This window comes from Haliotis asinina, chromosome 3, assembly GCF_037392515.1.
Source record: "Haliotis asinina isolate JCU_RB_2024 chromosome 3, JCU_Hal_asi_v2, whole genome shotgun sequence".
Lineage (NCBI taxonomy): Eukaryota > Metazoa > Mollusca > Gastropoda > Lepetellida > Haliotidae > Haliotis > Haliotis asinina.
The window spans coordinates 34,984,468-35,007,410 of NC_090282.1; the positions used below are offsets into that span (position 1 = coordinate 34,984,468).

The 22,943-nt window shown below is 40.1% G+C and overlaps 1 protein-coding gene across 2 annotated transcripts; it reads left to right on the top strand.

Annotated features, from left to right (window-relative positions):
• Nucleotides 1–52: 52 nt before the first annotated feature.
• Nucleotides 53–22,341, top strand: LOC137277872 (mRNA-capping enzyme-like). Of its 2 annotated transcripts, none has more exons than XM_067809846.1 (19): nucleotides 53–197; nucleotides 973–1,064; nucleotides 2,126–2,235; nucleotides 3,773–3,876; nucleotides 4,534–4,622; nucleotides 5,300–5,375; nucleotides 5,753–5,783; nucleotides 5,997–6,105; nucleotides 7,826–7,929; nucleotides 10,732–10,835; nucleotides 10,960–11,061; nucleotides 11,639–11,774; nucleotides 13,292–13,363; nucleotides 14,008–14,172; nucleotides 15,014–15,085; nucleotides 16,511–16,611; nucleotides 16,833–16,899; nucleotides 19,109–19,232; nucleotides 19,823–22,341. In XM_067809846.1, the coding sequence occupies exons 2-19, from the start codon at nucleotides 995–997 to the stop codon at nucleotides 19,963–19,965; spliced, it is 1,779 nt and encodes a 592-aa protein (XP_067665947.1). In that variant the 5' UTR covers nucleotides 53–197; nucleotides 973–994; the 3' UTR covers nucleotides 19,966–22,341. The 2 variants fall into 2 exon arrangements, with proteins under 2 accessions (XP_067665947.1, XP_067665948.1); XM_067809847.1 differs by having other exon boundaries at nucleotides 58–189.
• Nucleotides 22,342–22,943: the final 602 nt, after the last annotated feature.

Genomic DNA, 22,943 nt, shown 5'->3' on the forward strand with positions numbered 1-22,943 from the left:
AGGTCTAGGGGACGTCACTCTACATGCAGTAAACAGGAAGTAAGAAATTAACAAGCCAAAACGAGTCTGTCATGGCGCAGATGTGGACGAGTCACGCATTTCGGCTTGTGAAAATCTGACTACTTAGGCCCTTATCGCAATAATGATGACCTTACGGAGTTAACTGTAACATCGATATAAGCATCGTTTGTAAGAGCGTAAGGAAAAGTCCCCCGTGTTTCATATGTAACAGGCTACAATATTGTGAAAATGAAGAACAGTTCACACCAGCGCGAACTGTTTCATGCACATTCTACTCGTTTTCCCCATATTTAGACATTAAACAGTTTCTGCCAGCTATTTCTCTTGAATTAATGCCACTAACTTTTGATCACCTTCTTTTACAAACATTCTGTCTAATTACTATGAAATCAACCCCACTCAAAGCGAAATGTAAAAATGCAATAACACAGAGAAAGAAAAACAACAAATGCATTTGATATGAACGCAAAGCGTATGTTCGAAATATTGTTCGAGGACATCTCAGGGGTGTACAGATGATTCATGTTACTATACATTCATTTTATCAGGTACTTATCCGTCATCAGTAATTGATACCGACATTGTTGCCACACGTAATAGTTGTATTTTTCAGACAGCTACTTATAGCAACAATGATCAAATGCAGAAGTTGCACTGCTTCCTAAGCCCACCTACCATATTAACAATTAAGAATGAAAAATGCAAACAAAACGATTTTGCTGAAAATACTTACGTCAGTATTTCGATTCTGATGTCACTTTGTGTGTCAGAGAAGCAAAACCAGGTCCCGTGCCATTATACTGCCAAAATTAATGTTGACATAGTGTGGCACAAATAAAAGACAGACACAATAAAAAGAGCCCTACCTCCCTTGGGAAAATGTTTTGATTCAGCATAAAGTGTAAATGCCTGTAAGTCTGTGAAATCTAACTTAGAGCACTGATTTTTCAGTGTTATATTTTGAATCTCCATCATGAGTCAGAGGAGGTGGGAGTTGCCTCCAAGATGGCTACACTGTCCAAGGAAGGGTCAGCTTATTGCAGGTAAATAATACCAAAGATCACATCTACCTGTGTCATAGCTTGCTTATCATATGATGTGCGTAGTTGTAACCAGAATTGTAAACCAAAAGTTACTGTGTTGTGTATTCTGATTGGTTGAAAAACATGATTAAATGGTATTAGATTCCCGGAAACTGAAAGACTATTCACCGTGTATTGACACGTAAACAATTGTTTTGTTGTGTCATCAACAGTGGTGACGTCATTCAAATCATATTGTGACGTAAAGTTAGAATGACGTCACAAATGAGCAACTCCAGATGCTACCATGGGAACCAGCTGAAACGGCCATCTGATGACACTTCACTCCGGCTGACGCCGTCGGTTCCAAATGCATTCCCGTGCTTCAAATACTCAATAACACCCGGAAATTGGCGAACACATGATGTTTATCTCCTAAAAATAACCTCTGAAATCTACATGCCAAGAAAGCAGTGTTTGTATTGACATTTGTACAGGTGCCAGTAATAGTCAAGAACTGTTCACCACTGTTCACATACAACAGATCCTATCATTTGTTATAATTTGGGAATCTGAAAGGAATGAAAAATATGATTAAATAATTAAACACTCACTAAATTGGATTCCAATGAAAATCTTCAAAGGTTTCCTGTTCCACTTCAGTTTCATAAATTGGAAAGTAATGACCTCATTGTTCTGTTGTCTCAAAACGTACAAGCCCAAGAAAGCTAAATCTGTTTGTGATCATGGTGATGATGACAATGAGGGATTTCAGTGCTTTAAGGCACTTGTCCATCTTTGGACACTAATTTTTCTCATGTTCGTTGTAACTGCTAACATGTGCTTGTTATGTTTTATTGATGAGTTTCTTATCATGTTTATGAGCATTGTAAGTTTTCTAATGTTTTCAGAGGCTGAATTCTTGAGGTGCAACACTTAAAACTGTCTGTGTTCTAATATTCATGTGTAAATATGACTCTTTTCAACCTTTCTGCTACTACTGTAGATTCGTATTAATGATACTTGACACAGCGATTATGAGTTTTAATGCTTGCTCAGTATGTCAGTCGTTCTTTGGACAGGCAAGTTTCTCCCATTCAAGACGCCACTGGACTCAAAGTATGATGATCAAATCCCTGATGAAAATGTGTTCAACATCCAGATGCTGTTCCTTTCTCTCAAAACATTCAAGGTATGGAGTTTTCATCATGAGTACATGCCTGGTTGGCTTCTGGAAACAAACCATCTTTTATCGGAATCATAGATTGCATTCAGTCGTTCAGGCTGTGGTTAATGTCACTGGTATTATGAATGTTACTGAACAGTTGGTCTTTTAATTATGGTAATCTGTAAACTCAAAGATTGATGCCATAAGCTGAATATAACATTCAGTAGATCATTCGAGGCTAGTGTATGTGCTTCTCATGTTGAGGACCCATGTTTGATTTCCCACGTGGGTACAATGTATGAAGCCTATTTCAGGTGTTCCATTCCATGTTATTGTTGAAATATTTCTAAAAGCTGTGTAATGCCCAACTGTTGGTCACTGTTCATGTACAAAAAGATCAATCTGCTTGTCAAATCTGTGGAAATAAACTTTGGTCTGTATGTTTCTGGTGTTCCCTGTCATAATACTACTGGACTATTGCTAAAAGCATGCTCCCGCGATATAGCTGGAATATTGCTGAGAGCGTCGTAAAACTAAACTCACTCACTAAAAGCATGCTCCCGCGATATAGCTGGAATATTGCTGAGAGCGTCGTAAAACTAAACTCACTCACTAAAAGCATGCTCCCGCGATATAGCTGGAATATTGCTGAGAGCGTCGTAAAACTAAACTCACTCACTAAAAGCATGCTCCCGCGATTTAGCTGGAATATTGCTGAGAGCGTCGTAAAACTAAACTCACTCACTAAAAGCATGTTCCCGCGATATAGCTGGAATATTGCTGAGAGCGTCATAAAACTAAACTCACTCACTAAAAGCATGTTCCCGCGATATAGCTGGAATATTGCTGAGAGCATCGTAAAACTAAACTCACTCACTAAAAGCATGCTCCCGCGATATAGCTGGAATATTGCTGAGAGCGTCGTAAAACTAAACTCACTAAAAGCATGCTTCCGCGATATAGCTGGAATATTGCTGAGAGCGTCGTAAAACTAAACTCACTCACTAAAAGCATGCTCCCGCGATATAGCTGGAATATTGCTGAGAGCGTCGTAAAACTAAACTCACTCACTAAAAGCATACTCCCGCGATATAGCTGGAATATTGCTGAGAGCGTCGTAAAACTAAACTCACTCACTAAAAGCATGCTCCTGCGATATAGCTGGAATATTGCTGAGAGCGTCGTAAAACTAAACTCACTCACTAAAAGCATGCTCCCGCGATATAGCTGGAATATTGCTGAGAGCGTCGTAAAACTAAACTCACTCACTAAAAGCATACTCCCGCGATATAGCTGGAATATTGCTGAGAGCGTCGTAAAACTAAACTCACTCACTAAAAGCATACTGACTCACTGTTGGTATCTGTTGAGTAGCAGTTAAAATATTTTTCAGATGTAGGCTTTGTGTAACACATCTTCATATTATGAGAGATGTTTAGTTAGTTTATCGATTCATGTCAAAGATGTTTGCAGAAGGGAATGACAAACATTTGTAGTCCATGTGTTGCTTTGAAGTATATTTTCTATTTTGTCATCAATGGTTCATCTTCATTTGTCTCAGACAAAGATGGGCCTACTGATTGACCTGACCAACACAACCAGATTCTATGACAGTAAGGAGGTTGATGCCCAAGACTGTAAATATCTCAAGCTACAATGTAAAGGGTGAGTAAGACTGACATTGAAAGCAAATAGATACAAGCATGTTTGCTGAGTGAAAAGCACAATCTACAAATGGCATCTGAGTACCACTAACCCATAGACAAAGCATTTAACATATCTGTTCTCCTTCAGTAAGCATCCCCTACGCAAATGCTAGATATACTGTTTATGTTCTATTTAAGTGCCTCCAATATTAAGAATGAAAATTAACGTGCCATTCCATATTTTCTCATGTTTATTGAGGGAACAGTAAGAAAGGGTGTAAATAAGATAAAACCATTGTTTCATTGATATTTGAACTAATTTTGTTTTCGGGAACCAGTTGACCCCTGAAAATGTGGTTTAGAACCCATGCTTGTCATAAGACTAAGAGGTGACTAAGGGGATTAGGTGGTCAGGCTCGCTGTCTTGGTTGACACATCATCATATCACAGGTACATAGGTTGATGCTCATGATGTTGATCACTTGGTTGTCTGGAATATTGCTGAGTGCGTCATAAATCTCACTTACTCACTCAGTCACTCAGTCACTCAGTCACTCACTCATCTGCCCACCTGCCCTCTTGACCACCGTTGACAGTTTTGTTTGTGCCTAGGCTGTGTATTCTGGTAAATATGATATCTGATGTTGAAAATGTGGTTATATGTTGTGTGTTTCAGTCGATCAGAGACTCCCACTGTGGAACAAACACAAGCTTTCCTGGAAGTGTGTCACAGATTTTTATCACAGAAGCCTCTGGAAATAATAGGTGAGAATGGTTTACTATTGAAAGTATGGTAATATGTCAGATGATGCCAAGCATGTTTCACTTGATGTGAGCATCCCATGTCAGCGTACAAGGTAACGATGGCATATTTGGGTAGTTAGTCTCAGGCTTGGTTGGTGCATTTACTGTTTCCAAAAGAACAGTGACCCAGTGGATTTAGAATTGGTCTGCTGCAACCTGTGCTTGTTGTAAGGGGCAATTAATGGGATTGGGTAGTCAGACTCTGTGATTTGGTTGACACATGTATGTCATCATATCCCAATTCCATCGATACTCATCCTGTCAGGATTGTCTGGGTGCTGTTGTAAACAACAAAATGAAACTAAACAAAATATTGTTTCCAAACAGCATTGTTTGACGCCTATCATGTTAGTCATTTGACTCTCTGGTCAGTGACTCACATGACTGAGTTCAGTGTTAAAGAACAAACAAACCAAACTTTAGAGAGAATGATATTGATGTGAATTTTTTTAAAAAAAGTTAAAAACTGATTCATTTGACTGAAATCAGAGTTATGGCCAAATATTGGCATCTGAGTAGGACTAAATGAACCCAAATATGAGGACCAAAGTCATAGTAGTTTCCTTGGTTGCGCTCGGTTCCTTGAAATGTCGAGTTGAAATCGGTATGTATTCACTCATGTCATGTACTGCATGCAGGTGTCCACTGTACTCACGGCTTCAACAGGACTGGCTTCATGTTGGTGGCGTATCTGGTGGAGAAGATGTCATGGAGGTTAGCGGAGATAGTTTCAAGTACAGAGAAATTATCATTGGATTTGCGCAGTTGGTCATGATGTCCCACATCACATTTAAGCTGTGCCAGGACTGATGCTTTTGCCCATGTTCCTCAGGAAAACAAGTCATGAAATGTATAATTTGGCATTAAATCCCAGTTCCACAAGACAATCTTAGATCTACCATCACTGTTGTAGGTAACATTTTGACATATATTTCTATGAGCGTAAGTTTAGTGCTAAGATTTATTTGAAGCGCAAGTTTCAGTGAAAATGCAAGCATTCGTTTTACTGAGGGTGTAATTATCGATATGTGCTGTCTTATTGCTTTTATACTGACAGTGATTAATGATGGTGACATTGTTTACACTTTCAGTGTAGAGGCAGCTGTTCGAGCATTTGCACAGGTGAGTCTTGGTATAGTATTTCTTGATGTTGATTCTGGAAAGCTGAAAATTTACAATCAATGTATCTCCCTTCATCTTTAGAAGTAGAAAATTGGAACTGTTGAGCTTAAACTGTAGAAGGGCAGTGAAGATCAGATTAACAATCTGCTCCAACCTTGTAAACTATACTGCTTCTGCCTAAAATCTACTTGATAATGCATGTCAAACTTGTAGGCACGCCCCCCTGGCATCTACAAGCAAGACTACTTAAATGAACTGTTTGAGCGCTATGGAGACAAGGAGGACACACCCTCTGCCCCACCCCTCCCTGACTGGTGTTTGGGTGAGTCTTGTTGATTTGTCTCTGTGGTGGAATATTTCAGATGCATATCAAAACTGATCTCTAGTGGGAGATAGGAGTATGTGCTGCCTGGTTGTCTAGGTGGACTGCAGTACATGTGGCATAGAGTTGCCTCCCTTCATCGTGCCAGAAACCTGTTGTTATCGGTTTTGAATTCCAAATTCTTCTGATTCTTCTGTTTTTCAAATTTGTCAGCACCATACCCATTCTCATGAGTTTTACCAAAGCAGTGAACATTAAGACTTTTATCACTTATGGCTCCTGTTTCACAATAAACCGAGATGCTGTGATGTACTGCATACATCTTACTCATACAATCTTGACGAACAGGCAATCATCAGAGCAGTTGTTGGACGATGTGGTCTGTGTATGTACACAGATTGTTTGTTTCTTGTGTTTCACCATACCAATGACTTAACATTATCTGATAATTTGCATTTCAGTAACAGTTTCATGTCTCAATCAGTGATAATGTACCTAGTACACTTTCATGACTGACTTTCCTTTTGCTGATATCATAGTAGTGTGTGATGCCATACTGATATATGCTGTCATGGTTTGTGATGTTATTGTGGTGCCAGATGTCATGGTCAGAGGGTTGTGTCTGCCAGAGTTGTGTTTGATAACATGACTGTTTTTGGTGTCATGGCAGTGCTTGATGTCATGGTGGTGCTTGATGTCATGTGCTGCTTGATCTCATAGTGGTGTGTAGTATAATGGTAGTGCTTTATGTCATGGTGATGTTTGATGTCATGATAGTGCTTGATCCCATGGTGCTACTTGATGTCATGATAGTGCCTAATATCATGGTGCTGCTTGATGTCCTGGTAGTGTTTGATGTCACACTGCTGCTTGATGTGAAGGTAGTGCATGATGGTCGCACTTTATGTCATGGGGATGTTTGATGTCATGGTGCCGCATGATGTCATGTGCATGCCTTATCTCGTGGTAGTGTTTGATGTCACGGTGCTGCTTGATGTCATGGTAGTACTTGATGTCATGGTGCTGCTTGATCTCATGGTAGTGTGTGATGCTTGATGTCATGGTGCTGCTTGATCTCATGGTAGTGTGTGATGCTTGATGTCATGGTGCTGCTTGATCTCATGGTAGTGTGTGATGCTTGATGTCATGGTGCTGCTTGATCTCATGGTAGTGTGTGATGCTTGATGTCATGGTGGTGTTTAATATCATGGTGGTGTTTACAGCTGTTTGATGTCATGGTGCTGCTTGATATCTTTGTTGTGTTGATGTCATGATTTTCTTCTTGGTGCCATGTGGTGTTTGATGTCATAATGGTGTATTGGTGTCATGGTGGTGTTTGATGTTATGGTGGAGTTAATTGATGTTTGATGTCATGGTGGTATTTGATGACATAGTGCTGCTTGATGTCGTGGTGCTTCTTGATATCTTGTTAGTGTTGTTGTCATGATGTTCTTGATGTCATGGTAGTGTATTGATGTCATGTGCTGCTTAGTGTCATGATGGTGTATTAATGTCATGTACTGCTTAGTGTCATGATGGTTTATTGATGTCATATGTTGCTTGATGTCATGATGGTGTATTGATGTCATGTGCTGGTTGATGTCAATATGGTGTATTGATGTCAGGTGCTGTTCGATGTCATGATGCCATTTGATGTCATGGTGATGTATTGATGTCATGGTTTTGCAATGAGAGTTTAGGTTTTCACCTTTCTCCTCAGAATATGATGACAGTGTTGATGATGATGGAAATAGCATGAACAACCAGTCAGAAACCTCCAGACAGAACGGATCTGGCAAACGAAAACGGGAATTCAATAAAAAGGTAAATGAAATCCTTAGCAGATTTTCAGTTTCAATAAAATAAGTGTTCCTCCTTCTATTGCATACAGTAACACATCCATAACTGCCTCCGAACAGGTCAGTTTTTGTGGTTCAGAAAAAAATCCCCAAATAGAGTAAATCTTTCTTTATCCTGAGCCATGCTTCTTTTGCTTAACACCTCCCTCTGTGCGAAGATAGTGAAACACTTCAAATCCTTTGAAGTTCCCTTCTAATTGAAGCAGACGTACAATACACTCACTAACCAGAAGCCTCCCATTCCCGCCATTACATTCACGTGACCAGCCATGCTTGTCAGTCTCTCCTCCATCCCCCGACGAGGATGGTTGGAGGCACTTTGGGTCCTGATATGGCTATCTCAGAAGAGAGCATCATCAGAATAAGGATCATCTCAACATAAGAAACTGCAGTTGTTATCATCAAGGACTACGTCTTCAACTACTAGACCTCTACAGAAACAACACTCCATTACTTCTTTTTCTTCATCAATTACATTGTCTACTAACTGCATCCTTCAGAGAGTCTACTATCTACAAAGACATCTACAACGTCTACACTCAACACGTCAGATGCTTCTGCGAACCAACCACCGCTTCTTGAATCGGAAATCGGAATTAGAGCCGCAGAAGGACCTTCATTTCTTCAGGAAATCATCACTCTGTTGAACCGCATTGTCATCCCAGTGGATCAAAATTCAAGCCATGATAGAAGAAGCTCAACTCTCTCAGTTACCACTACGACAGTGACAATGTCTACTCAGTCTGCTCACATCAGCACAGGATTTGACCAGATGAGGACCTACAACTATGTCCATTACAACAGTTCCTGATTCAGCACCTCGACATGCTGGATCGGATTGCTCTGCCAGACAACTTGAGACCACATCTACTCTGGTTGACCCATGATTGAATGTCTGCTTAGGGACCTAGTTACTAGAGTTGGTCTACAACAACCATCTCTACATAGATGCGTCACTACAAGGTTGGGGTGCCCACCTGAACAAAGAGGTGGCAACAGGAATCTGGACGAGCATATCAACCACCTGGTGATAAAAGCTGTAATCAACGCAGTTTAGCATTGGTCGACAGCATTGAGGAACAAACTACTGATGGTTCATACAGACAACTCCACATTAGAGTTCTCCATAAACAAGCAAGGATCAACATGATCTCACACACTGCTACAGCTGACTTTTCCGACACACTGTCACACCCTCTACAACCATATCCAACAGAATGGATGCTACATCAAGAGGTGTTTCGACTCATCAGTCTGACATTTGGATCCCTGCAAATAGACCTATTTGCCACAAGGTTCAATGTTACCAACATTCGTATCTCCAGTGCCGGATCCGTTAGTGTGGGCAACAGACACTCTCAGCATCTGGTGGGAAGAACTGAACGCTTACACGTTCCCATGATTTTGTACGATTTTATCGCCAAAAATCAACTGTCTGGACAATTGGACAGACAATTCCACATCCGAGCATTATCTACAGTCCTTTGGCCACATATGATTTATCATTATGCCCAGTCAGAGCATTGAAAATATAAATGTATCTCCAATGTACGAAGACAAGGAGACGTTTCAATCACCTATTCATCCCAATATCTACTGAGACACCTACAGGAGTATCCTGAAACACTCTCTCAGTATGGATGAGAGCTGATATACTGAGGGCTTACAAAGCAGTGGGACTCAAACATCTGCAAGCCTTCAATCCACATGAAGTGAGAGCCTTCACGTCGACACTGAAACTTCTTGTTAGCAACTATAATAGAGGACTGTCTTGTGGAAATTGAATACGGTGTTTGCCAATCGCTTGCATTCACCAGTTTGGGCCACTTGCTGCACAACGATTAACGGTTCTACAGAGGCACTTTTTTGTGATGTGACTTGTTGAGACCAAGATGCTCTGCAGAGTATAATGTTTGAGAGTCCATGCGCACCTCTTGGCTGTCATGAGTGATTGTGACCCTGTACTCGTAATGGCGATACTTGATCATGAAGAAGGGTCGCAACTGGTCTTGATTGGAAATTTTGTCATACAGTTGCATTAGACACTAGTAGGACACTATCTGATCTATATATCATCATGTTCCAGTCAACGAATGTTTCAAGAGAGGACAAGTTCGACTGTATGTGATTTCCCATCGCACAGATGAATATTGGAATAACAGGATATAACTATTGCCGTTATAGTTCTCGATAGGGGTAAAGTACTGAACATATATATATGGCAGTCAACAGAATTCAGCATGGCCTGACCTGTTTCTATCGGATTCTGTAAGCATAATAGGCATGAGTCAGGATAAGGAGAAATATGTAATTTTCTAAAAAAAAATTATATTTTATACTTATCCTGAGTCATGGCATCAAGCCCTCCCAACTGCCTCTCTAAGGTACACTGAATTCCCAGTAGCTTTCATGTAGAGCCTATGAGATTCAGAGAGTGGCAAGCACGACTGATCATGTGACCGTAATGGTGGGAAAGGAAGGCGTCCGGTAGCTGAGTGTATTGTATGTCTCCTTCAATTAGAAGGGAATTTCAAGTGATTTCAAGTGTTCCACTATCTTCACATGGAGGGAGGAGATAAGTACAATAAGCTTGAGTCAGGATAAGTATAAAATATCAATTTTATTCAGAATATTACATTTATCAGATCTTGCCATTCATGACCTGCAGCATTTCATTTCCTTAGAGGATGCTATACTTTCTGTAAGGATTTTCCTTGGGTTCCCTGAAATCCCAGTTTTGTAAAGGAGGTAAAACATCTCATTGCAGGATGCCAAGTTTATGGAGGGTGTGTCGGGGGTGTTGCAAGTGATGATGCAGCCAAGGCTGTCACAGATACAGCAGAGTGTCCAACGAATGTGTGACTGGACAAGGTAGGAAACTGCTACAACTGAGTTGTATTCGTCTGGTTATGTATGTGTCACAGTCCTGATGGGTGAGTCCCTGTATGTTGAAGCAAGGCTTAATTGTTTTATCAAGTGTATGTATGTGTTGTAGTAATGGATTCCCTGGCTCCCAGCCTGTGTCAATGGACATCAACAACCTTGACTTCATTAGGAAGAAACCATACAAGGTCAGCTGGAAGGCAGACGGAACAAGGTGAATATTGTGGATGTTTTGTGTGTACTGATTTACAGTAGGAGTTAATCAAGTTGTTTCAAAGTTTATTGTGCTGCATCACTTTCTACAGTTGCTTCAGAGGACTCTGAGGCAACATACAGGCTGTTGTGGTTGTATCAGAGAAGATAGATAGAGGGCAATGAGGTAGCCCAGTGGTGAAAGTGTTTGCTTATCTTGGCTAAAAAACGGGTTTAGAGTCCCCCAAACAGTTCATTTGGCGAAGCCCATTTTTCGTGTCCCTCCCATTATGATATTCCTTGAATGTTCCTAAAAGTTCTGTGAAACCTTTCTTACTCTGTTTGCATTATTATGTAATGAGGATGAAATCCTTTTGTTCATTAATCACATATCTCTAAAGATGAAAGATGAACAAGATTTATGACATGTTTTTAATTAGCATAAAATCCGAGCAGTAAATAAGGTACAAGCACACATACTTTCGTTGTGTAACATTCCAAAACACGGATATGGGGCTGTCTATTTGCTGCATGCCTTGTATGTGTCACAATATGTCGTTATCCCCTGTGGAGTGTCTGGTATGTGCTGCTTGTTTCAGATACATGATGTTCATCGATGGTGTAGATGAAGTGTTTATGTTGGATCGAGACAATGCAGTGTTTCATGTGCCTCATCTCCAGTTCCCCAAGAGGAAGGACCTTAATGCACACTTGAGAGAAACATTACTAGATGGGGTAGGCAATATTAAAAAGCTTATCAATTTATAGTGCAAGAGGTGATTGAGAGCAGTTAAGACAAGAAATCAGATTATGATGAGATGTTTCAATAGAGTTCCTCATTCTGCTGTCAAGCTTATGTGAATATTGATATTTGGATATGAGTCATGACCGTGATGAGGGTTGTATTGGATGCCAGAGATTAAGCCCAGTCATTAGATACTTGATTTGCTTGGAAACAGTTTTCCTATGTCCGTGCCATGATATACCGGTATCTTGCAAGACAGTATCTTGCCTGTATTGTATGTAGAAAATATTGTCATCAATAAATAACTGATATTTAATTTCATGAAGTTCTTGAGCGGCATTTAGGAGTTGGTATTCTAATATGAGACAAAATGTTATGGATGCCGACTTCTTCTTTGTTATTTACACAATGTTTCTAGGCTATTCCTTGCCGCTTCATTATATTTAATTTCATGCTCCACTGGAAAATATATATCCTTCCATCACTTTCAGTATTTATGAATATGTCAAAGTGCAGACTACAGATTCAGTCAAATTTCAGATGATCGTCATTATCACATATGTGTATGTAGACGTGATGACATTTAAGGATTGACTGTGTATTTCTTTCGTTGCGTTGCGTAGCGGATTCTTACAAAAGTTTGCACCTTGGTTTTTAGTTTCATAGTTCTATGCAACGAAAGAAATACAAAGTCAATCCTTATAATTAAATTCAGCAACAAATGCTATACCCTGTCAACAGTATTTTCTTTAAACATATTCAAATTCATCAAAACAGATATCTTTGTTACCACCGATTAACATTTTCGGTGTAAGAATTCGGTAATGGCGTGACATGACTCAGGTGACTCATTTACATAAAATGACACGCCTGCCAAACCATTAGCCAATCAGCATAGAGCACCCCCAAACAGCTGTCAATCAACCAAGCTAACATCGATCGACGAATCAGAGTGGAACAACTCAACGTGACACGTCCCGGTATCGGCAAAGTTTCAAGTTCAAACGTTTGAATTACTACATGCGAACTGAAAGAGACAGTTTGAAAAGTGAGAAATGGAAATGAAGCCCGATGATATGAAGTTAGTGGAACTGAGATTGTAGTATTTGCGCAAGCAGAAAGAGGCTGTGATGTGACTTGGATTGTGATGCCATGAACTGATGTTCCAACGTGCGCATGCTCTTGTGGAGGCGTTGCAACGTTATTAACGGATAATTTTGAGTTGTTTGTTTATGTTAACCACAATGTATCACTTCAATGTTTACCCAGAGTTCATTAAGGTACCCGAGTGCAAGGGAATTCCCCCGCTGTGTAAAGGGATTCCCCAACATTCCTCAAGTCCGAAAGTAGTCCGGTTCGGTGGGCGTGGCTCATTTTTTTCAGATTCATTGGGAAATGAACTCAAAAGAAATGTTCCCAGTTAACCAATCAGATTGCCAGAATTTAATGAACACAATAAAAATTTAAATATATGGTGTTAAAGATGTTGGTATTCTTTATGTTGCAGGAAATGATTTTAGACAAGGTAGAGGACAAGACTGTGCCGAGATATCTGGTATATGATATCATTAAATTTGAGGTGAGTAACAACTGATTTCTTTAGCTGTTTTATCAGGCTATGAAATATACCACTCGAAAGAAGTTGGTTTTCAGCAACACATTCTTGTCTGAAGAGGTGACTATGACATGATTGGATAGTCAGGCTAACTTGGTTGGTGGGTCATTATTCCCCAAATACACAGGTACTCATGGTGTCAGTCACTGAATTGTCGGGTCTGGATCCCGTTTCACAAAACTCTCGTAAACCTAAGATCTCATAACATTTCTCGCAGCATTCATACCTCCTTTGCTGTAACACTTGAGGTAGGAGTGTTATGAGAAAAGTTACAAGGTCTTAGGCCTACAAGAGCTTTGCCTGGACTTTATAGACTGTGATCATGCTGCTGGAATGTTGCAGAGTGCAGTGTTAAAAACAAACTTCTGTATGAAATCCTGATAATTCATTTACAATCTGAGCAGCTGTTTGGATATTACCCAGATATATATATATATCACATTGATGCTGGTATGTGATAGAAATTCTAACATCTGGGTAGCAAGCATCATGAAATATACGGACAGTGCCTCCCAAAGCAGTTGTAATTTCACAAATATCAAGCGTTTCATGATGTTAAGCTAACAAAAGTTTTGCAGTAACTTATGTATACAATGTTTTTTTGTCAGGGTCAAGATGTTGGGAAGACAGATTTTGACCGGCGATTGTTGTGCATACAGAAAGAAATAATTAGCCCAAGGCATGCGAAGATACAACAGGGCATGCTTGACAAGACGAAGGAGCCATTTAGTGTGAGAGCCAAGCCATTTTGGGACGTGACCATGTGTGCAAAGGTAACGAGATGAAGGCTCAGCAGGGATCAGATGTTATTGGTGAAATGTACATGTGAAGAAATGTCAAAAAGTATAGAGCTTTGCATATCTGAGAAAAGCAAGATTCATGGATGTCAACTTCTTTTGTGAATTACCGTCATCATGTGCAGCTTGGTGTTCTTCAGTTCAGTGACTTTCCGATAAGGTACCAAGTTTTGAATTAGTCTAAAGTGATCATAAACATCTGTTTATGGTGAGGCAGCCCATTGAAACTGAATTACGTATCACTGTTTCAGTGTTGAAAACAACTTGACTGTCAGATCATTTTGTTTTAAATAAAATTGAAGGGGTGATTATTTTGCTCTTTTCACCAGTTTAGTCATCAGAAAGAGACACAAAAAGAGGGCATTTGTGTCATTAATACTTATTATCAACTTACGCTTATCAAGAATACATTTATGCCTTTTTTTTGTTGCTTGTTTTGTGAAATATATTAATAGGATCTTGTGTTGTGTGAAAGAGTTGCTTCTATTTTCACACCTAGCTAATATGAGTGAAATTAATTACCAGTTTAGGTTGGAGTTTTGATGAACAGTTATTATGAGAAGGTGACTAATTGAGCCTAAGCTGACACAATTTTGTTCATTTCCAAGTAGTCATCAGGTGATCAGCGTCGGATTAGAAACTGACAGTGTTGTCAGTACTTACATTACAAAACTTTGGAAAGATGCTTTCATTGTTTGGAATAGTGACCAAATTTTGTTTTGTGTATTGTGTTGGAAACATTTTATGTTTGACAACTTTCTAAATGGGGTTATGTTTTCATATTGTGTTGCTGTATGAAGTCATACCATTTTTCCAGCTCCTGGATGGGAAGTTCACCAAGGAAGTTAGCCATGAAGTTGATGGTTTGGTGTTCCAGCCTGGATCGGATGTGAGTTGACGTTGACATTGTTCCATCATGTGAAAAAAGTATTTTATCGGCTTCTTGGGTTATATTTGGTAAGAATGTCCATCTTGTATGTGCAAAGAGCATGCCCATATGGCATTGAGTTTAACACTATACAAGTAACCTTATTTCTGGCAATAAAATGCTTCATTTCTTCTTGATTGCTATTATTTCCTCCTTCACTTCTCAGCTGAATTTCTCCCTCTTCTCTTCTTCCTTGTCTTTCTCACCCAGTTATCTTTATTCTTTAGCTTGCCTTTTTTCACTCTTTGTGTCCATCTGCTCCTCCTTGTTCCTTAACATTTATATAGTTGACACCTCATCTGTTCATTCGTCCGTAATCATTTTGTTTCCGGAGCATAACTCAGAAACCGTTCAATATTTTTAGACCAAACTTGATAGGTATAATAATCTCAAACTACAGTTGTGCCTTTTGCTATTTACAGAGTTTTGGCATTTTGGTTTTTTTTTTTCGTTTTTCCATGGAACAGTTTGGTGTTAGTCTAATGGTGGGGTGGGCTTCATTTCCAGAGCAGAACTAAAAAATCGTTCAATATTTTTCTGTAAAACTTGGTAGATATATCGAACAGGACCTACAGTGGTGCCTTTTGCTATTTACAGGATTTTGGTATTTCTTGTTTTCTCGGTTTCCGTGGAAACGTTTCAGACTTTGTTTCAAGAGTGAGAGATTTGTTTTGTTTCTGGAGCACAACTCAAAAACTGTTTAATATCTGTCAGTAACACTTGGTAGGTATGTGTAGCACACTCCAAAGTGGTGCCTTTTGGTATTTACAGGTTTTTGTCATTTATCATTTTTCCAGTTTCCATGGAAATATTTCGGACTTAGTCTCAAAATGGAGGGATGGGCTTGGTTTCCGGAGCAGAACTCAAAAACTGTTCAATATGCTTTTGCAGAACTTGGCAGATATTTGAGACAGACTACAAAGTCATGCCTTTTGTTATTTATAAAGTTTTGGTATATTTATTTTCCCTGGTTTCCATGGAAACAATTCGGACTTAGTTTCAAAATGGACGGATGGGTTTCGTTTCTAAAAAGACATTAAGTGACTGTCAGATGATTTGTCCTTTCAAATATGTGGGGGCCATCTCAAAATGGACAGATGGGTTTCGTTTCTAAAAAGACATTAAGTAACTGTCAGATAATTTGTCCTTTCAAATATGTGGGGGCGGTGGGAGTATGTCATCTTCTGATGACTCTTGTTTCAGCTTCTTCTCATCCCTTTCCTTGCCATGTTATCTTTATGTTATCTCCATGAGCAGATTTTTGGCAGTAGTTTGAGATGTGGTGGGTCAGTGTATACTGAAAATGTGTCTTAAGAGAGACTGTTTGGTTTTAGTATTGGGTAAGTAAAATGTAAGGAATTTAACGATGAATATGTTGTATTTCAGCCGTACAACCCAGGTAGATGTCATGACGTTCTCAAATGGAAGCCCCCAAGCATGAATTCTGTGGATTTCCGGTTGAAAATAGTTAAAGAGAACAGACCAGGGTAGGTTAATCAAATCACTGATTCATATGGACTTGGTCATCAAGAGTGACCTCCCTTGTGAAATATCTGGTATAATGTACCTGAGTTTCAGTTAGTTTAGTTAGTTTCATTTAGCATGTAATCATTTTCAGGTGTGTATTTATCAATAATAAGATTAAATACTGTTGAACATTGTCAGTGTTGTAATGGTATGTAAATGGTCCTGAAATTCCTTTCTGCAGAATGCTGCCTGAAACTAAAGGCTACCTGTACGTGGGAAGCTTAGACCAGCCATTTTCAGCCATGAAGGTGAGTATCCAGTGAAGTAGTCTAACCCTGCCCTGTTTGCCAGGATTGCTGACTTGCAAGATCAGCTTTGTGCTTTTCCAGATTTCACCATATTGTTGAAAAGTTTAAGAAAAGAAATTCTGTTTCAAATCTATGGGAAAAGTGGAAGGTTCAAACATTAAAGTTTTCAGTTTCAAAGTGATATCTTTTTTATAGTTTGTAAGTTGTAATTAAAGTAACATGTATACTATGCAGGGTATTCTTGTTGAGATGCTGAATGTCATGGTTTCAAGTCAAGATTGGTAGAAATATAATGGAAAAAAATATAATGGTTATAGAGAAGTTTTTAGAGGACTGCACAATGACAGGTCTTCAAAAATGTAAATTTTATGTTTTCATTTGTGCAGCAACTATGTGCATTTCATCTATGTTCTGTCTTTGGTTTGTGTACTCACTGGCACCGGAAATACATCACAGTACCTATATATACACTGGTTTACCACATGACCATCCTCTTTTTCCATCGTGCCATTGTTTTATCATCCCGCCATCCGGCCCCTCCTCCTTCAGTCAGTGGTTGTACTCATACAGTTACTGCCTTTCCACCAACTGCCGTTCAAGTAATACATACCTGCATGCTGGATTTCCACCAGTTGCCATACAGGTAACACATTCCTCCTTGTCCTCCCCTTCCACCAGCTGCCATACAGATCAAATCAGCCTACGCACTGCCTTTCCACCAGATGCCCTATGGGTCAAATCTGCCTAAGCGCTGGCTTTCCACCATCTGCCCTATGGGTCAAATCTGCCTAAGTGCTGGCTTTCCACCATCTGCCAAATGGGTCAAATCTGCCAACATGCTGGCTTTCCACCAGCTGCCATATGGGTCAAATCTGCCTACGCTCTGGCCTTGCACCATCTGCCATACAGGTCAAACATTCCTACCTCCTGGCCATCCAGCAACTGCCATACAGGTCAAACATTCCTACCTCCTGGCCATCCAGCAACTGCCATACAGGTCAAACATTCCTACCTCCTGGCCATCCAGCAACTGCCATACAGGTCAAACATTCCTACCTCCTGGCCATCCAGCAACTGCCATACAGGTCAAACATTCCTACCTCCTGGCCATCCAGCAACTGCCATACAGGTCAAACATTCCTACCTCCTGGCCATCCAGCAACTGCCATACAGGTCAAACATTCCTACCTCCTGGCCATCCAGCAACTGCCATACAGGTCAAACATTCCTACCTCCTGGCCATCCACCATCTGCCATACAGGTCAAACATTCCTACCTCCTGGCCATCCAGCAACTGCCATACAGGTCAAACATTCCTACCTCCTGGCCATCCAGCAACTGCCATACAGGTCAAACATTCCTACTCCTGGCCATCCAGCAACTGCCATACAGGTCAAACATTCCTACCTCCTGGCCATCCACCATCTGCCATACAGGTCAAACATTCCTACCTCCTGGCCATCCAGCAACTGCCATACAGGTCAAACATTCCTACCTCCTGGCCATCCAGCAACTGCCATACAGGTCAAACATTCCTACCTCCTGGCCATCCAGCAACTGCCATACAGGTCAAACATTCCTACCTCCTGGCCATCCAGCAACTGCCATACAGGTCAAACATTCCTACCTCCTGGCCATCCAGCAACTGCCATACAGGTCAAACATTCCTACCTCCTGGCCATCCAGCAACTGCCATACAGGTCAAACATTCCTACCTCCTGGCCATCCAGCAACTGCCATACAGGTCAAACATTCCTACCTCCTGGCCATCCAGCAACTGCCATACAGGTCAAACATTCCTACCTCCTGGCCATCCAGCAACTGCCATACAGGTCAAACATTCCTACCTCCTGGCCATCCAGCAACTGCCATACAGGTCAAACATTCCTACCTCCTGGCCATCCAGCAACTGCCATACAGGTCCAAACACACACACAATGGTTCTCCATCAGGGTCTAAAGGTAAACATACCTGATTCCCCAGTTCCTATTCAGGTAACATACCTACCCAGCATAGTATATACTGTACTTCCCATACCATGTGCTGGTCTATGCCAGTATCCATACAGGTAACTGCACCTCTTGCTAACTTATGTTTCCTTTCACCTTTGGGTTGGCTCGGGTATTCAGCCATTCCCCATTCCATATGGCAATATGTTTCAACCACTCAGACTGGCAAATATTCACACTGTTTTCCCTTATGTTTTCAGCTGAACAAAGAACTGAAAAGTTTGGACAACAAAATTATTGAGTGTTCCTGGGATGGAAAAGAATGGAAGTTCATGCGCCAGAGAACTGACAAGTCTTTCCCTAATGCATACAGCACAGCCATGGGTGAGTGTGTCTGTGAGGCTGTTAGAATGGGAGGCATGTATTCCTGCCTGAAGGAATGTGGAATCATCAAGTGGTAACCATGAGTATTTCTGTTGTTTTAAGATGACAATTCCTTGAATATTTTGAATATAATTTCAACTTGAAAATGGGTTCTTGGATTGTGCTGATTGATCTGTAGTTTTATTGTAACTTTCAAATATTGTTTGATAGTTCTGCATGGAGTTAGTGAGTTTAGTTTTACACAGTTTTTAGCAATAGTCCAGGAATATCATAGTGGGGGACAACACCACAAATGGGCTGCACACATTGTACCCATTTGGGGAATTAAAAAAAAGCGCGGGTCTCTCCCAGTGACAGGCAAACACTTTAACCATTTGGCTACCCCACCGTTCCAGTTTTGCATGGAAATTTCTTGTTACCAAATATATTTCTTCTTACTTTGGTGTAACAGTTATCACTGGGTTGTATTTTCTTACAAATGTACATGTGGTGCATATGGTCAGTTTGTTACATGACATTCCAGTGACATTTGCCAGAAGTTCCAGTATATACATTGCCATGCCATACTTAATTGTTTGTGTTCTCTACAGGTGTATGTGAGAGTATTCGTAGGCCGGTGACAAAAGAAATCTTGATACACACAATAGAGAGAGAGAGGTGGACACCCCAGGGGTCGGGCCATTCCTCCGACAGAGACTTGATGCCTCCTCCTGCCAAGATGCCCAGACACTGATAGGAACTGTGATTTCTGTTTGGGTGGACATGGGTGTTTACTGTGTCAGATAACAACAATCTGCAAACTGGTGCATCACTTCAGTGGAATGTGACTGTCACAACAGACAATGATGGGAGGTTTGGTCATGGAGAATTATTAAGCACCAACAGGGATGAAATGGCCACCATGGACATGCTAGTGAAGGATCAGCAGAATGTGAAAGGACAAGCAGTGTGTAACTAAGTCATCTTGGTTATTTAAACTCTCTTACCAGTCCATTTCCAACTGTGCTATATCACCTGTAATGCACTGTTTCATCTGGGCTGTGCTACAGACATAAAAGTAAAACAAACCGCTGTGTTTCCCATCAGCATATACAGATAAAATTAGTCATCTAGTGTCTGTTTCCATTTTGAAATAATAATTATGTGTGGGGTAGTTACGAAATGAAAATAAAGACAACCTGCTGAAACAAGGGACATAACCCACCTTATGGTGTTGTGTGATGTAGTGTTCAAGTCAGTGTAGTATGTCAAATCCTCCCCTCTGCTGTTATCTTGCATAGGTTCTCCAAGCTGTTCTGTAAAGTGTTGGAAACAACTTTATCTTGCATAGAATTAACTTATTTGAATAGTTTCTAGCTCTCTTGCATCTGTTTGTGCCAATATTTTAAATGTTGAAACCACTGCCACTTGTTGCCTAATGTTTGTAGACAGGAGGGAAATACCTATGTGTGTAGTTTGATTTTAGACAGTGCCAAGATGAGGTGAAAATCATTTTGTGTGTACATATTAGATTATCAGCATTCTCTTCCTACATAGGTTACTCCTGTCATATCTTCCTATGTAACCTCTGTTCTAACCTCTGTTCTAATAGGGCCACATTTGTCAGTTCTTGTAAAATCCCCTAGCAGGCAAAAGTCATGAATTATCTCCCCTCTTTTTATCCAATCTGATCATGTGTTAGTTTGACCAGAGACCATATTATATGGCCTCTGGTTTGACTAAGATAAAAAATGCAGCTGCTATGGAGTTGATCAATGTGAAAAGGATAGATTCATTATTTCCTGTTTAACTGAAAAGCAGAAAATAGATGTTTTTGTTGATGTGATCCTTAAGACATTTAATGTCCAGATTGTCCGTTGTCAATGAGGCAGATGGAGATGCCTTTGATCTGCCATTATGTGACTGGGTTCTGTCAAGAGAAAACATTTGCACATCATGGTGGGGAAGAGGTTCTAGTTTTGTCGAAGCATGCAGAAATTATCAAGGCTTTGCAAATGCTCACTTTGGAAACATCACTAATACTAAAATGGATTGCAACCAATAATGAATTCAGGACATTTGCACCATGAAAGGAAGGGCTGTTAGAATAGAGGTTATGTAGGAAGATATGACAGGTGTAACCTTTGTGGTAAGGGAATCGTTTATCAGATGTTGTATGTATTATATTCATTTGTACATTGACCTTTGGTTTCCTGACATTGGTGAGATAGTTGACTCATGGAGATTATGCATTAGATAACCCTTTTGTTGGATCCCAAACACGACTTTTTGTAACTGGAAATACTAGACGTACTTGAATCTCTGGACATTGCCACCTTGGTTTATTTCCTCACAATCTTGATGCTAAGTCAGAATATTTTCTTACACTGTGACAGTGTGGGTCTGCAAAAGGCACAGGCCCAACTGTTTTAAGTTGACTGTAGTATTTGTTTTAGCAATATGAAAGCAGAAATGTACAGCTATCAGATGACATGGAATATCTCCTGGAAATGTGAGTATCTATAATCTATTGAGGGAAAACAATGCACAGATACAAGGACATTCCTTAGATAAAATGATCTTTACCAGGAAAACATAAGCTAGAGATCATGAAGAATTTGGTGGGTGTTTTATGTTTATCCTTTAACACAAAAAATAACCCTAAGCATTCATGAGCCCTAGGTTTGTTCCGGATACGTGTTTGCGAGTGTTATGATGATTTCAAAGGATTTGCTCAGCATATTCCCAACTTTTTTATGTTTTGGGGCTTTGCTTCTCTATAACAAAGACAATTTAATCCAAATTTGAAATTGACAAGTATAAGCATCTAAAATAGATAATGGACATATTGCTTAACTCCATTTCTTGACATTAAGACCTTGAAGGCCTGCAGTGTAGACCCCAGGACAACAACAGTCTGATGGGAGCCATCCAGAGCTGAGTGTTTGTGCAATGTGTACCATATGTCACTCTGGCAATCTTCAACCATGATCATGTTGGATAATTATTACATGTTGTATATAACATCAAGATACGAACATTTGTATTATTTGCAAATATGAACTAAAAATGTTTATGGCTTACTTGTGGTAACGGCAAGTACTGAAACATTAAACATGATATTGAGAAATGTTTGTTAATGTTTGTGTATATATCTGCTACTGACAACTCACAGTCTGATCAACTATGTTCATGTGTTGTGGAAAGACCATGAAGGAACTAGATAAGATCCATTAACTGAGTATTCTAAGGCAGAATGCATCACTAGTTCTTCAAGTTTGTCCCAAGAGCCAGGGGGTTAGTTGTAGGTGGCGTAGCCCTCTGGTTAAGGTGTTCACTTGTCATACCTAAGATAGATACAATATGTGAAGCCCATTTCTGGTGTCCCCTCGCCGTGGTATTGCTGGAATATTGCTATAAAAGCGGTGTAAACCCAGCTCACTCACTCACAAGAGGTGACTAAAATGGGATTATAGCTATGTGGACATTTGCTGAAACTCACACAGGTCGAGGTGACCTTGCGGGTACATTTAGTTACTAAATGTATTCTTTGTTGTTGTCATGGCCAGTGTGGATAGTTACTCATGCACTGAATCACAAGATTTCTGGGCCCATCGTTTACAGACTGCTGCAATACAACCAGGACGTTGCGGCTTCAATGACACTTAATTACATGGATGGATGACCAGCAGGAAAGACTTTCTGAATCCATAGAATCTTCTCTAAACCAAT

Bases quoted from the DNA above. Each gene is read 5' to 3' on its own strand.
- LOC137277872 (XM_067809846.1), top strand. From the start codon at position 995: ATGAGTCAGAGGAGGTGGGAGTTGCCTCCAAGATGGCTACACTGTCCA. The intron at 4,623-5,299 runs GTGAGAATGGTT...TACTGCATGCAG, and splicing joins GAAGCCTCTGGAAATAATAG to GTGTCCACTGTACTCACGGC. The intron at 5,376-5,752 runs GTTAGCGGAGAT...TTACACTTTCAG, and splicing joins GTGGAGAAGATGTCATGGAG to TGTAGAGGCAGCTGTTCGAG.